Source organism: Amphiprion ocellaris, chromosome 21 (assembly GCF_022539595.1).
Source record: "Amphiprion ocellaris isolate individual 3 ecotype Okinawa chromosome 21, ASM2253959v1, whole genome shotgun sequence".
Classification (NCBI taxonomy): Eukaryota; Metazoa; Chordata; class Actinopteri; family Pomacentridae; genus Amphiprion; species Amphiprion ocellaris.
In genome coordinates this window covers 1,036,191-1,050,690 of record NC_072786.1, presented here as the reverse complement: position 1 = coordinate 1,050,690, position 14,500 = coordinate 1,036,191, and the positions used below count along the sequence as shown (strand labels likewise).

The 14,500-nt window shown below is 41.0% G+C and overlaps 1 protein-coding gene and 1 long non-coding RNA gene across 5 annotated transcripts in view; one reads left to right on the top strand and one right to left on the bottom strand.

The window, feature by feature from the left end:
* Positions 1-14,500, top strand: part of LOC111562829 (potassium voltage-gated channel subfamily D member 2-like) — a 92,613-nt gene that overhangs the window by 61,869 nt on the left and 16,244 nt on the right. For 3 of the 4 annotated variants that reach the window (XM_035944141.2, XM_023261571.3, XM_035944142.2), the window contains one exon: positions 9,786-9,948. In XM_035944141.2, the coding sequence (XP_035800034.1) occupies positions 9,786-9,948 (163 nt within the window). Of the gene's footprint in view, positions 1-9,785; positions 9,949-12,751; positions 12,851-14,500 lie in introns of all 4 variants that reach the window. The other variant, XM_023261573.3, reaches the window with a different exon arrangement.
* Positions 7,544-9,905, bottom strand: LOC129347897 (uncharacterized). The gene is made up of 2 exons (XR_008600220.1): positions 9,766-9,905; positions 7,544-8,245 (listed from the first exon to the last, which is right to left on the bottom strand). It is a non-coding gene; the product is annotated as an uncharacterized LOC129347897 (long non-coding RNA).

Here is a 14,500-nt window from a genome sequence, read left to right as displayed (position 1 = left end):
CCAGAAAAGATACCTTAGAAAATAATGGAATACTGTAATGCCTAAAACCTGTAAAACTGATTTTAAAAACAAGAAAAAAAGAACTGCAAGTATCAAATAGTGACTTATGGAAAAATGGTAAATAATTTTTATAATTATTTACCATTTTTCAATCCTAAACATACATCATTTTTTTTATACTTTTCCCATTTCATGTCAAGATCTCCTGAAGGTGCAGTAGAACCTCCTGCTAGTCCCTTTAAACCCCGTCAGAACCGCTCGCCGTCTTAAGAACCCCAGTATCTGCTGTTAGGTGGGGTTCTGTGGGCAGAAACTTACTAACCCACATTCCGGTTGCGTGTTCCGTGTTAGAACCCGTCATTGCACTAAATGGGTCCATGTATCGGGTTCTCGAGGCAGAAATCAGGTCAGCAGGAAACCGTGTCGGTGACGGAAAGTGAAACGGCTGATTCACTGCACCGGTGTCACGGACGTTCTCTCAGTTAGGTTCTATTTTCAGAGCTTATTAATGCAGAATGTGGACCGCTGAGGAACACATTAGTATGTTCTCTGCGTGAACTCGTCCTCCTCGTTCTCCAGCTGCTGCCTAATGGATGTTTGTGAGTGAGATCCTCCGTTAATGATCCCCAGGATGATGGAGAACGTGGAGGTTTGTGGTATGAAGGACAAACTGTGGATCATTAGACTGTAATTGAGAACCGCAGAACAAACAGAGTGGAGTGATGGACGACGTTCCAGCTGCAGATGTGACTGATGTTCTGAGGAACGTCTCACAGCAGCTGAGTGATGAAGCTTCACGTCTTTAACTCTGCCATTTTGTTCAACCTTTAACACCAGATTCAGGTCATTTAGATGTAAAAACTTTAATTAAACTCATTTCCATCCATTAAAAGTCATATTTATCATCTTCTGGTGTCTCTGATGGTCTTCAGGATGAAAACATGAAGACTTTAGACAAACAGTTTGTCCTGTTTCCTGTCTCTGACCTCCAGGTGGTTTGGTGTCTGAACGTTGTTGAACGTCATTTCTGATCTTTGATCTTTATTCTGATGTTTTCTTCAGTTTAACTCGTGTCTTTCTAGATTTGTGTCAGCTGTTGGGGATTCAGCTCAGACTGGTTCTAGACTCGGGTTTTGGACTCGGTCTTGGAGTAGTTTTATCTTCGGGTTAAGACTGGTTGGCCTAACTTGGGACTTGGTTCTGGACTGGTTTTAGACTGCGTTTACTCTTGGTTTTGGACTGGTTCTACTTAGATTTTTGGTGGGTTTCTAACTTGTCTTTGGGCTGACTTGGGATGTAGGTTTTGTCTGGTTTTGGACTTGGTCCTGGACTGGTTTTATCCTCAGTTTAGCCTGGTTTTGGTCCGATTTCTGGACTGGTTTCTAACTTTGTTTTAGCCTTGTTTTGGACATTTTTTCTTGTGGTTATCAGTTGGTTTTGGACATTTTTTCTTGTGGTTATCAGTTGGTTTTGGACATTTTTTCTTGTAGTTATCAGTTGGTTTTGGACATTTTTTCTTGTAGTTATCAGTTGGTTTTGGACATTTTTTCTTATGGTTATCAGTTGGTTTTGGACATTTTTTCTTGTAGTTATCAGTTGGTTTTGGACATTTTTTCTTGTAGTTATCAGTTGGTTTTGGACATTTTTTCTTGTGGTTATCAGTTGGTTTTGGACATGGTTTTGGGTTGGTTTCTAACTTTGCGTTGGACTGGTTTTAGCCTGGTTTTTAGACTGGTTTTTCCTCTTGATTTTGGGCTGATTTTGGACATCGTCTAGTTTTATCCTTGGTTTAGGACTGGTTTTGGACCGATTTCTAGCTTGGTTTTACACTGGTTCTAGTTTGATTTCTGGCAGATTTCTGACTCGTTTTGGTCTGATTTCGGGACTAATCTCTAACTTTGCTTTGGACCAGTTCTGAACTGGTTTGATCTTTGTTTTAAGGCTGGTTATTAACTGGTTTCTACAACTGTTATGGACTTGATTTCGGTCCGATGTGAGACTTGGTTCTAGACTGGTTTCTGACCTGGTTATAAATTTGTTTTGGACCAGTTTCTAACCTTGCTTAAGCCTAGTTTTGGACTAGTTTTTGGACAGTTTCTAGACTAGTTTTTGGCTTAATTTTAGTCTGATTTTGGACTTGAGTTTAGCCTAGTTTTATCATTGGTTTTGGGCCGGTTTCTGACCTGGTTTTTGGCATGCTTCTGGACTGGTTTCTAACTTTGGACCAGTTTAAAACTGGTTTTATCCTTATTTTAAGACTGTAACTGGTTTCTGCAATTGGTTTGGGACTTGCTTTTGGACTGGTCTCTAACAGGGTTCGTTTTGGACCAATTTATTACTGCTTTAGAGCGTTGCTTTCTGCTGGTTTTGGGACTTGATTCTGGACTGGTTTTTCTCATTTAGGCTGATTTTGGAATTGGTTTTGGTCTGGTTTCTGACTTTGTTTTGAACTGGGTTTAGCCTGGGTTTAAACTTGGTTTTAGGCTGGTTTTCCACATGATTAATCTTGGACTGGTTTTAGCCATGGTTTTGGACTGTTTTTATCCATGGTTTAGGACTGGTTTTGGACTGGTTTTATCCTTGGTTTAGGTCTGGTTTTGGACTGGTTTTATCCTTGGTTTAGGACTGGTTCTGGACTGGTTTTATCCATGGTTTAGGACTGGTTTGGACTGGTTTTATCCATGGTCTAGGACTGGTTTGGACTGGTTTTATCCTTGGTTTAGGACTGGTTTGGACTGGTTTTATCCTCGGTTTAGGACTGGTTTGGACTGGTTTTATCCTCGGTTTAGGACTGGTTTGGACTGGTTTTATCCATGGTTTAGGACTGGTTTTGGTCTGGTTTTATCCATGGTTTAGGACTGGTTTTATCCATGGTTTAGGACTGGTTTTGGACTGGTTTTGTCCTTGGTTTTGGACTAGTTTTATCCATGGTTTAGGACTGGTTTGGACTGGTTTTATCCATGGTCTAGGACTGGTTTGGACTGGTTTTATCCTTGGTTTTGGACTGGTTTTATCCTTGGTTTAGGACTGGTTTGGACTGGTTTTATCCTCGGTTTAGGACTGGTTTGGACTGGTTTTATCCTCGGTTTAGGACTGGTTTGGACTGGTTTTATCCATGGTTTAGGACTGGTTTTGGTCTGGTTTTATCCATGGTTTAGGACTGGTTTTGGACTGGTTTTATCCATGGTTTAGGACTGGTTTGGACTGGTTTTATCCATGGTCTAGGACTGGTTTGGACTGGTTTTATCCTCGGTTTAGGACTGGTTTGGACTGGTTTTATCCATGGTTTAGGACTGGTTTTGGTCTGGTTTTATCCATGGTTTAGGACTGGTTTTGGACTGGTTTTATCCATGGTTTAGGACTGGTTTTGGACTGGTTTTGTCCTTGGTTTAGGACAGGTTTTATCCATGGTTTGGGACTGGTTTTGGACTGGTTTTATCCATGGTTTAGGACTGGTTTGGACTGGTTTTATCCTTGGTTTAGAAATGGTTTAGGATTTCTAACTTGTTTGGGGGACGGTTTCTAACTTTGTTTTGAGCCTGGTGTAAACATGCACAGCAACACTCCGTCACCGGCTTGTTCAAACCTCTCGACTCTGCGTTGTGCTATTTTTGTAATAAATAAGTCGGAAGGCTGAGACATCTCCTTTTGTGCCGTTTATTCTGGTAAAATACAGAAATCTCTGGTCAGCAGGCTCACTTGTCCCGTGCACAGCAGACTAAGGAGAAGAGCATGTGCATTAACTCGTGCTCGCTACGTAGCTAGCTCCCAGAGTGTCCCACACTCCCCAATCACATCTCCAAACACATAAAACATTAAATACATATGAACACACTCCATTCAACATCTGGATAAATCATATTGCACATGTACTTGTTACGTCCCGACAGCTAGGGGATGAGGGAAGCAACACGTACGACAACAAAGAGGCAGGAAATCTGTTGGTGAGACGTCAACCGATAAGACGTTTATTTTATCCAGCAAGACAAATCCAACACAGCACTCCAAATGATCCAACACGGGTCCCTTAGACCCGTGCGAGACAACACAACACCACACCACACTCTGGCAGCTGATCTGGCCCACTGGCCATGACGTTCAGGCCGCCTCATCTTTTAACCATCCCTGCCGATTGGTAACGAGCCACAGGTGCACCTGGCCACTCCCACTGAGCATACCTGGGGACAGGGAAAAGAGAGGAAAAAAAAAACACAACCTACCTTATCTACTCAACACAGAATGTAACAGTACTGAATAAATAAATAAAAGGACAACACAAAAGAAACCGTTTATGGTCCCGTGCTGTGCCCTCTGACCTATCTCGTGCAACTGACAGTGCCACCAACGCCAGCTGCACCACAGCTCCAGAGAGGGCGCCACTGAGCCAATAACAATAAACACAACTAAATTGCAGCAAGTGGAATTATTTAATCACATATGCACTGTTACACTGGGTTTGATCTCATTTTGGAGTGGTTTAGTTCTTGGTTTGGGACTGGATTCTGACTCGGTTTTGGACTGTTTTTAAACTGGTTTTAGACCAGTTTTGGACTGTTTTTAAACTGGTTTTAGACCAGTTTTGGACTGTTTTTAAGCTTGTTCTGGAGTCATGTTCTGTGGATTCAGTCCATTTTCGTGTCTCCTGGTGTAACTGAAGACTGATGCTGAGATCAGGGTTCTGGTTTCTGGTTCTAGACGTCCTGGAAGAGTTTATAACGTCTATAACGTCTACCGGACTTCTGGTTCTTCTTGTTCTTAAAGTTGGTTCTGACTCTAAACATAAAGATGTGAGAACGTGAGGAAGTTAAACTTTAAACCAGATTCAGGTTCTGTAGATGAAAACCTGGTTCCTCCTTAAATCAGATTCTTCAGCGTTTCTGCTTTCAGAGACTGTTGGATTAAAGGTGTGTGTGTGTGTGTGTGTGTGTGTGTGTGTGTGTGTGTGTGTGTGTGTGTGTGTGTGTGTGTGTGTGTGTGTGTGTGTGTGTGTGTGTGTGTGTGTGTGTGTTGGGAGGTCGGAGGTCCAACCAATCAGGCTGTTTTCATGCATTCAGATCAGAGTGTGTTTGTGTGCTTGTCTACTCTTGTGAGGACAAATCAGACCTCGTTTCTGGTCCTCGCTCTGCTACAAATCTTTATAGGACAGTTTGAGATGTGATTTTAGCTTCAGATTAGGGTTTTAAAGGCGTGTGTGTGTGTCTGTGTTGTATTAATAAATGTCCTCATAGAGGCGGTGAATGTGGTTGAAGGATGATGGATGTTGACTGACAGCTCCAATCCGTCACCATGACGCGTTTAAAAATAGATGAATAAAAGCTGTGGCCTTTAGCTTCTTTCTTCTTCTTCTTCTGTCGTTGTTTTATCAGAGCGACGAGGCTCTTCATCCTCTTCCTCCTCCTCACTTCACAGCTGCATTTAGATTCACGGATCAGAGCCCAAGTCTTGTTGGGTTCTGGTGCTTCTTTGGTTTGAAGACGAAAAGAAACGCTTGACTTGTCTGCAGGTGGATCAGGGTGAATGAAGGGACGAGCTAGGCACCAGTAGGAGACACAAAACGAACAAAATCAGACACAAAAATGACCAAAATCAGACACAAAATGAGACTTAAAACGACCTAAATGACACTTGAAACGACCAAAATGAGACATAAAACGACCAAAATATGGCAGAAAACAGGCAGAATGAGACACAAAATGACCAAAATGAAATACAAAATGACAAAATCAGGCACAAAATCACCAATATAAGATGCAAAATGTCAAAATGACACAAAATGACCAAGATGAAAGACTACATGATGGAAAAAAACATATTACAAAAAATTTACACAAAATGACCAAAATGTGGCACAAAATGACAACAAAAGACCAAAAATTACCTAAATTTGGCACAAAAGGACCAATATAAGCCACAAAATGATTGTGACAGAAAACACAGCAGAAATAACACATAAAATCACAACAAAATTACACAAAATGTGGCACAAAATGACAGAAATGAGGCAACAAGCACCCAAATTAAACACAAAATGACAAAACGAGGCCAAGAATTGCCAAAGTTGGGCACAAAATGACCAAAATAAGATGGAAAATATTAGTGATCAATGATGAAAATCTCATTTACAGGGAAACAGTGTGTGTCTGTTGGTGTGTATTAGTGTGTGTTTGTGTCTGTTGGTGTGTATTAGTGTGTGTTAGTGTGTGTTAGAATGTGTATTATTGTGTTAATGAGGTAAACACACACCAAAGTCGACACACTCGTCCTCCATGATAAAGGATGTTGTTACATGACACTAACACACACCAACACACAATAACACACACTAACACACACCAACACACACCTGGTCTGAGTTTCTAAATCTGTTTTCTGTTGTTTTGTGACTCTGAGAATGAGAACTGAAGGTCGCCTCCTCTGATTGGTCGGTTCTGAGACGCCGCGGCTGAAGGTCTGAAGGAGACGAGTCATTTTTCACCGAAACAAAGTCCACGGCAACCTTGGACGGGACAGCAACACACAAGGCATCACAGCAATATACACAACAACACAGCAACACAAAGTCTTTGTCTCCTTGGACGACACGGCAACTTGGCAACATGAGTACACAGAAACATACACGCAACACAAAATCTATGTCAACCTTGGACAGGACAGCAACACAAAAGGCAACACAAAGTGGATATCACCTTGGATGGGCGGCAATATAGACGGTAACACAAAGTCCACAACAGTTTGATCAACATGGCAACATAAAGTCAGTTTATCCTTGGATGCACGGCAACACGGCAACATGAGGACAAACATGACAACATACAACAACACAAAGTCTACGTCAACTCAGGATGACAACTCAGCAACATACACAAAAACACCAAGTCCACATCACCTTATACGTGACGGCAACACAAAGATAAACACAACAACACAAACTCCATGTCACCTTGGACGGGACGGCAATGAGGCAACACAAGGACAAATACAGCAACATGAGGACAGGTCAATACACACAGCAACACAAAGTCCATTTCACCTTGGACGGTGAGACGGCAACGTGAGGACAAACACAGCAACACAACGTCTTTGTCACCCTGGACGGGACAACAACATGCAGAAAAATACAAAGGCAACACAGCAACACAAAGACCACGTCTGATTGGACGGGACGGCAACACGGCAACATGAGGACAAACATGGCAACACAAAACCCATGCCAACCTTGGACAGGACGACAGCATAGCAACATAAAGAAAAACACAAAGGCAACACAAAGTCCACGCCTCCTAAGACGGGACAGCAACATGAGGACGCATCAACACAGCAACAAACACGGCAACACAGAGTGTACATCACTTTTGACAGGACGGCAACACACAACGCAACACAGCAACACAAAGTCCACATCTCCTAAGACGGGATGGCGACACGGGAACTTGGCAACACAAGGACAAACACGGCAACACAAAGACAAACACAGCAACATGAGGACACGTCAACCTTGGACAGGACGGCAACGTGAGGACAAACACAGCAACTTTAAATTAAATTCAGTTTTAAAAAACTTTATTTGTCCTTTGGAGACAACTCAAGAATCAGGAGTTTTCTGGTTTCCGTTTTTCATTATTTCCTGTATTGATCAATCAGCTGTTTGTCTCTAAAACGTCTTAAAGGTAAAATGTGGATCAAATGTCTGTTTAGTTCAGAAATCTTCAGTTTCCTGTCATAAACCAGAAAATATTCACAGTGAAGAAGATGAAATCACAGAATTTAATCAGTTTTTATTAGAAGTGACTGAACAGTTGGAGGTCGATGGATTAATGTTCAGTTAAAGTATTTTTACTAAGAGAATGAAAATGAAACCAAAAGATGTCCAGAAACAGAAGAAGCCTGTAAACATTGATAAACTGACTCCAGATCAGTTTCCTGTTGGATGGACGCTGAGCATTCTGGGAGATGGAGGCCAGTGAAAGTAGGCCAGAGGCTTCCTTTCTGGACTCTGAGGAGGTGATGGATGTTTTTACTGCAGGTTAAAGCTGCTGCTGCGGATCTCTGGCGCCTCCAGGTGGCCTCAGGAGGAACTGCAGCACATTCTGGAGGCTGAAAACGCTGCGTCAGCCTCGCTTTCTGCTGATCGGCTGAAAAAGTCATCGAGTTTGTGTCACCGGCAGCTCGTTATTCACAAAGCAGACAGAAGAAGTGGATGGCAGCTCAGATGATCGGATTAAAAACTGGATTTAATCCGTCCGACCTGCAGATAAATCAAAGAAATGAAGCTTTAAATCACTCAAACCTGATCATAAACCCAATAATGATAATAATAATAATACCAGACCTGCAGCAGCCTCTATCATCAAATAATGTTATAAATGCACATTAAAGGGATCGTTTAGAGTTATTACTGAATTAAAATGAATACATTTTTTTTATTATTTATTAATTTCCAAATAACTGAAGCATCTTTCAGCAAATCAACAACAAATTTAAGTTGAGTTTCTAATCACCAGAATGTCTCTTAAATTAACATCAAATCAGAAGAACAAAAACTGTTGTTTTAGCATTAAATTAACTTTATTTTTAGGAATTGTGTACATTTTGTGATTAATGGGTAAATTAGCTGGTTTCACAAGCCTGTTTTAATCTCATATTTTTCTAAAAAAAATACTCTTTTTACACCTTTAACTTTCATCCAAGACATCCGATATTTAGAATTACAAGTGCTACAAATACTACTACTAATAGTAATACAGAAACAAGTGGAAGAATGTGAGAGTTTAAGAGATTATATCGATGTGTAATTGGTTTAAATGTGTTTTAGGAGTTGAAGATCTTCACCCCAACTTCCTGTTCCAGGAACCAAAGGTTGCTCTATGGAATCCAATTTACACCCAAATATAGTACAAAAAAAATCATGAATATCAAATAAAAGAAAGATTTTGGAAGAATAACCTCCCTGAAAAATGTTAGATTATCCAGTGATCGATAATAATCTGATTGATCGAGAAAATATGAACCAACAAGGCAGAAACAGAATAGACCAGCTGTAGTTCCTGGTTGTTCCACCAAGTGGAGCCTCTTCCTGTTTAATCCTGTAGAGACCAGAGGCAGCAGAGAGCATTGTGGGACACAATTTGGACAAGTTTTGAGTCATTTTGGACAAATTTGGAGTCATTTTGGACAAATTTGGAGTCATTTTGGTCACGTTACAAGTCATTTTGGAAAAATTTTAATACATTTTGAACAAATTTCGAGTAATTTTAAACAAGTTCTAAGTCACTTTGGTCAAGTTTTGAGTCATTTCTGTCAAGTTTTGAGTCTTTTTGGTAAAGTTTCGAGTCATTTTGGTCAAATTTTTAAGTCATTTTGGTCAAGTTTCGAGTCAATTTGAACAAATTTCAAGTCATTTCTGATTTTTAAAAAATTAGTCATTTTGGATGAGAGCTGATATGTTTTGGACGAGTCTTTCTCAATTTCAACAATTCTGAGAACTTATGAAAAAAGGAAATAATTTGTTGGCCAGCTATAGATTCTACTTCTGAGGTGGCATTTATCTGTTCCAGCAGATTTTATTTCCTCTCAAACTGTTATTTTTGTTTGCTTTCTAGGAAAGTTTGATTAAATATTTGCACAAATGTTGAACAAAATAACGAGAACTTGAAGGTAGAACTAGAAAATGTTTGGGTTTAAACCCTCGTGGAACCTTCACATGTCAGTTCTTCTGCTCTAAACTCACTGTAGGACTAAGTGGTTTTGACAAGAACCCAGGTTTACCTGTGTTTATCTGTTTTCAGGTACGGCGACATGGTTCCAAAGACTATCATGGGGAAGATCTTCGGTTCCATCTGTTCTCTGAGTGGGGTTCTGGTCATCGCCCTGCCGGTTCCCGTCATCGTCTCCAACTTCAGCCGAATCTACCACCAGAGCCAGAGGGCCGAGAAGAGGCGAGCCCAAAAGGTGAGGACCCGTCCACCGACCCCGAGCTCCTCCCAGACCTCCCCCACCTTAGTTCTCTTTAAACGTTCTCCGCAGGAACCAGAAATAAAGCAGGTGTGAGACCAGCGTCACCCGCCAGCAGCTAGAACGTGTTAGACGTCGTGTTTCCGTCAATTCTTCATGTCGCTGCAGCAGAAGGAACTCATTCACTCGGATCACAGCTGAGTCTGTTCTTCAGCTCTTTGTCTTAATTTAGAACGTTCTGCTCGTCTCTGGAGGAACAACCAGGAAGCAGCGTCAGGACAAACTTCCTCCCAACAGCAACAGATGAGTTCTCTGGTTGTGATGAGATCTTTGTTTATCCCACCGGGAGGCAACAGAACCACCGAGCTGAACGGGTTCCGAGTCCTTCCTCTGAGACACCCAGAGCAGAAAACAGAACCTACTCTGTCATTGGAGAACAAAAAAACCGAGATCTTCTTTCTATCCTCTACGGTTCTATCTTTAGTTAGTTTTCAACCCATCTTAAACATACAAGCTATTATTTGTTTAGTTTAAAGTCTTGTCTGGAGTTCAGACACTCAGAAAACCAGTGATAGTGGTTCTCAACTCCATCACCAACTGAAGAACTTCTTTATGTAGATTATTTACATTCTTTATGTGGTTTTTTAAAGCTCCTCTTTTGGTTTGGTGACAGATAACAGCAGCGCCATCTAAAGAGTAATTTCATTTACAGTGAATTAATTGTTCTATAAACCTCAGAAAACTGTGAGAAATGTTCTTCACAGTTCCACAGATCCTAAACTGGCATCTTAGAACGTGTTGTTCTGTCTGAACAACAGCCTAGAACCCAAAATATTAAATGTGTTTTAGTAGAAGAAACCCAGAAATGCTGGAAATTCTTACAATTAGTTGTTTAACTTGACCTAATCGATTATCAAGTCCTGTTATAAAGGTAGAACCAGGTGGATCCATACAGAACTATTTGGAAAATGGTTCCTTCAAGAACCTGTTTTTTGGAGTGCCATTTATAGTGCCTAAGGGGGAAAAAATTTGCTGGTTCTTTGAAGCATTTATGGGGGTTCTTCAAAGATCTGGTTCAAGAAATGTTTTCTTTAAAAAAATTATATTTTTTTCTAAGGTCTTTTTGGAACATCGTTTATGATGCGAAAAGGAACCATTTTTTGGATAGTTCTTTAAGGTACATTTGTTTCCGTTTGAAGAAATGTTTCTTTAAAGAACCTCTTTTTGCTAAAGTTCTTGGGAACCCTATTTATGGTGGCTAAAGCAACGTTTTTTTAAGAGAGTTCTTTGAGGAACCTATTTTCTTTGGAGCACAGTTTATGGTGCCTAAATAAACCGTTCCTTGCTGTTTCTTGCACCTTCAGGGGTTCTTTACAGATCCATTTGAGTAAATAGTAAATCATTCCTCCATCCATTATCTATACACCGCTTAATCCTCACTAGGATCGTGGGGGGGGCTGGAGTCTATCCCAGCTGACTCAGGTGAAGGCAGGGGACACCCTAGACAGGTCACCAGTCTGTCGCAGGGCTACATACAGAGACAAACAATCACTCTCACATTCACACCTACGGGCAATTTAGAATAATCAATTAACCTCAGCATATTTTTGGACTGTGGGAGGAAGCCGGAGTACCCGGAGAAAACCCACGCATGCACAGGGAGAACATGCAAACTCCATGCAGAAAGATCCCGGGAAAGCCGGGACGTGAACCAGGGATCTTCTCGCTGCAAGGCGACAGTGCTAACCACTACACCTAAATCATTCCTTGTAGATCCTATTTATGCTTATGTTCTTTGGAGCACCATTTACACTGCTGGAGGGAATCCTTTCTTGATGGTTCTTTAAGGAAATCTGGGCGTTCTTTAAAGAAGCATTTCAAGAAATGGTTCTTCAAAGAACTTATGTTTTCTAACGTTCTTTGGAGCACAGTTTGTGGAGCCTAAATAAACCATTCCTTGCTGTTTCTTGCACCTTTAGCGGTTCTTTAAAGAACTCTTTGAGAAACTGGTTCTCTACAGATGTATTTCAATGAATGGTTCCTTAAAGACCATATTTTTAGTAAAGTTCTTTAGGGCACCATCTACAGTGGCTAAAGTATTCCTTTTTGATGGTTCTTTAAGGCCAGAATGAATCTTGCCATTCTTTAAAGAACTATCTCAAGAAAGTGTTCTTTAAAGGTCCTGTTTTGGGTAAAGAAACCTTTTCTTGCACCTTTGGGGGTTCTTTAAAGTTCTCCTCAGGAAACTGATTCTTTAAAGATCAGTTTGAATAAATGATCACTTGAAAAGCAGTTCTTGCTAAAGTTCTTTCAGGCACCTTTGGGGGTTCTTGAAAGAGCCAGTGAGTTAACAGTTAATGAATCTATACGTTCTAGAGTTCTTTGGAAAAGATCATTTAGTTAAATTGCAGCATCACTGTGAAGAACCACTGTTGGTTCCATTTAGCACCGTTAGTTTTCAGATTGTACCAGTTATTTCCTGCGGTTCCAGACATGATCTCGTTCTAGTACGTTCTGCTGTTTATGAGACTTGTTCTCTTGTTTGCTGCTTCATCTTCTTGTTCACAAAAATAATTGAGCTCAAACCAGTTTCCTGTTTGCAGAACATCTAATCTTGTTTGGACAGAACCTCACAGATCTGTTTTTCAGGTTTCCTCTCTAACTCATGAGTTTATTCCTGAACAAACCAGCCGTGGAACGTTGAGCTCCTTCATGTGGAGATGGTTCTGTTGGGATCAGTGAGACCCGTTCTGTTTGTGTTCTGCCTCGGGTCTGTAAACAGAATCTGTTGTTCCAACAGAAAACCCGGCTCGCTAGAATTCGCGCGGTGAAGAGCGGAGGAGCTAACGCTTATTTGCAGTACAAACGCAGCCGGCTGCTGATTGGCCCAGACCAGGAGGTAACCGTGGAAACGCTGATGTTCCTTTGGGTTCTCCATGTGTTCGTTCTCCTCGCTGAGCTGAGGCCGAACTCGCTGCTGCATGCCGAGGACTGGCTGAAACCTCCTCATGTTCCATCACATCTGTCTGTCTGCTGTCGGGTTCTACAGTAACACGGTTCCGTGGACCCCTCGGTTCCGCTCAGAGCTTCAGAACCAACAGCTGGAGTTCTCTTTAGAGTTCTAGGTGACATTTCCCCTTCATCCAAGAGGTTTCTTCGGTTCTAGCTGAGGGGGAGTTTCAGATATTTATTATTCTGAAACCCATGACTGACGGCTCTTTCAAATTAAATGTTCCTTTCAACACAGATGATGTTCTATGCTAACAAAAGAGGAACGTTCTCAAACCAACATTCAGAAACGGTTTCCAGATGTTATCGAGGCCTCAGATGAGTGTCTTAGATGTGATAATTAACCAAGGTGGAATGTTCTGCCTGCAATATTTAAAGATGCTCTGAGAATGTTCTTGAGGGAACTCATGATAGAAGGTCTTTCTTTGTTTCTTCAGTTATAAAAAGGAAGGATGTTCTCAATGGAACATTCCAAAAAAGGCTTCTATGATGTTATGGAGATCTCAGATGATAGAACGTTCTCTGTAAGACTCTTCTATAATGTGATGTGTTGCAGCTGCTCCGAGGCACAGAGAGCAAAACGGGGTGAATTGCATCAAAGTCTTTATTTGGCCAACAATGATCAAAATTAGCCTCTCCTTCTGGCCCGTGCCTCCGCTGCAGAGAATCTGCTGCGTCTCCGGTCTAGCTCCACTACAAACTCTGTGAGGCGTTCAGGGGCACTCAGTAAATTACAACACCACAATATTAACATTCACAATAATAACAATGGCACCAAAGACAATACAAAAAAATGTTGTGGGGTGTCTGTGAACCATTTATAATTAATTAACTCTTACTTAAACTGTACATTTGTCTAATTGGAAACTACTAAACCTCAAAATTGTCAAATTCTCTCACACTCTCCCCCACTTAAGAGATGTCGTCCCGACACTTAAATGTACCTGCTCAAGTTTCTATTATAATGAACCAAATAGTATGGAATGGACAGTATTTTAGGTCACTACCCGTTATGAGTAACTCAGACTACCGTGCACTGCAGCTGTGTATACCCCCTGACGCTTGCTCAGATGTTATTACAAGTCCAATACATGTGTAAACATAACCAAACCATTTGACCATTACTTTACATAAGGGTATTGCATCTTTTTCCCATTTCATTCACCAAGAAAAACAATTACCCAAGTACCACAGTCTTAAACCATAAATCGGCCATCAATCCATGAGTACATTTTTTTTTTTTTTTTTTTTTTTAACTCATATACCTGGAGGATAAAGTGTGAAGAGTTTCAACAGTCTTATAACATGAATACTTCAGTCTTAACATGTCAACAGTCTTTTTGTTTACCAAGGTCGCCAGTAACCATGAACACTTAAACCTTTAGTTGCAACGGCTCGCTCAGTAAAACTTGGTTGACCCAAAGTATTATAAGTCAGAGTTTGTGGTTTCTTTCTGTCTCGCTTTGGATAAGTACTCATCTGCTGTGTTTCTTCCAAAGATTCAGAATCTGAACCACTGTCCACATCTCTCGCATCCTCA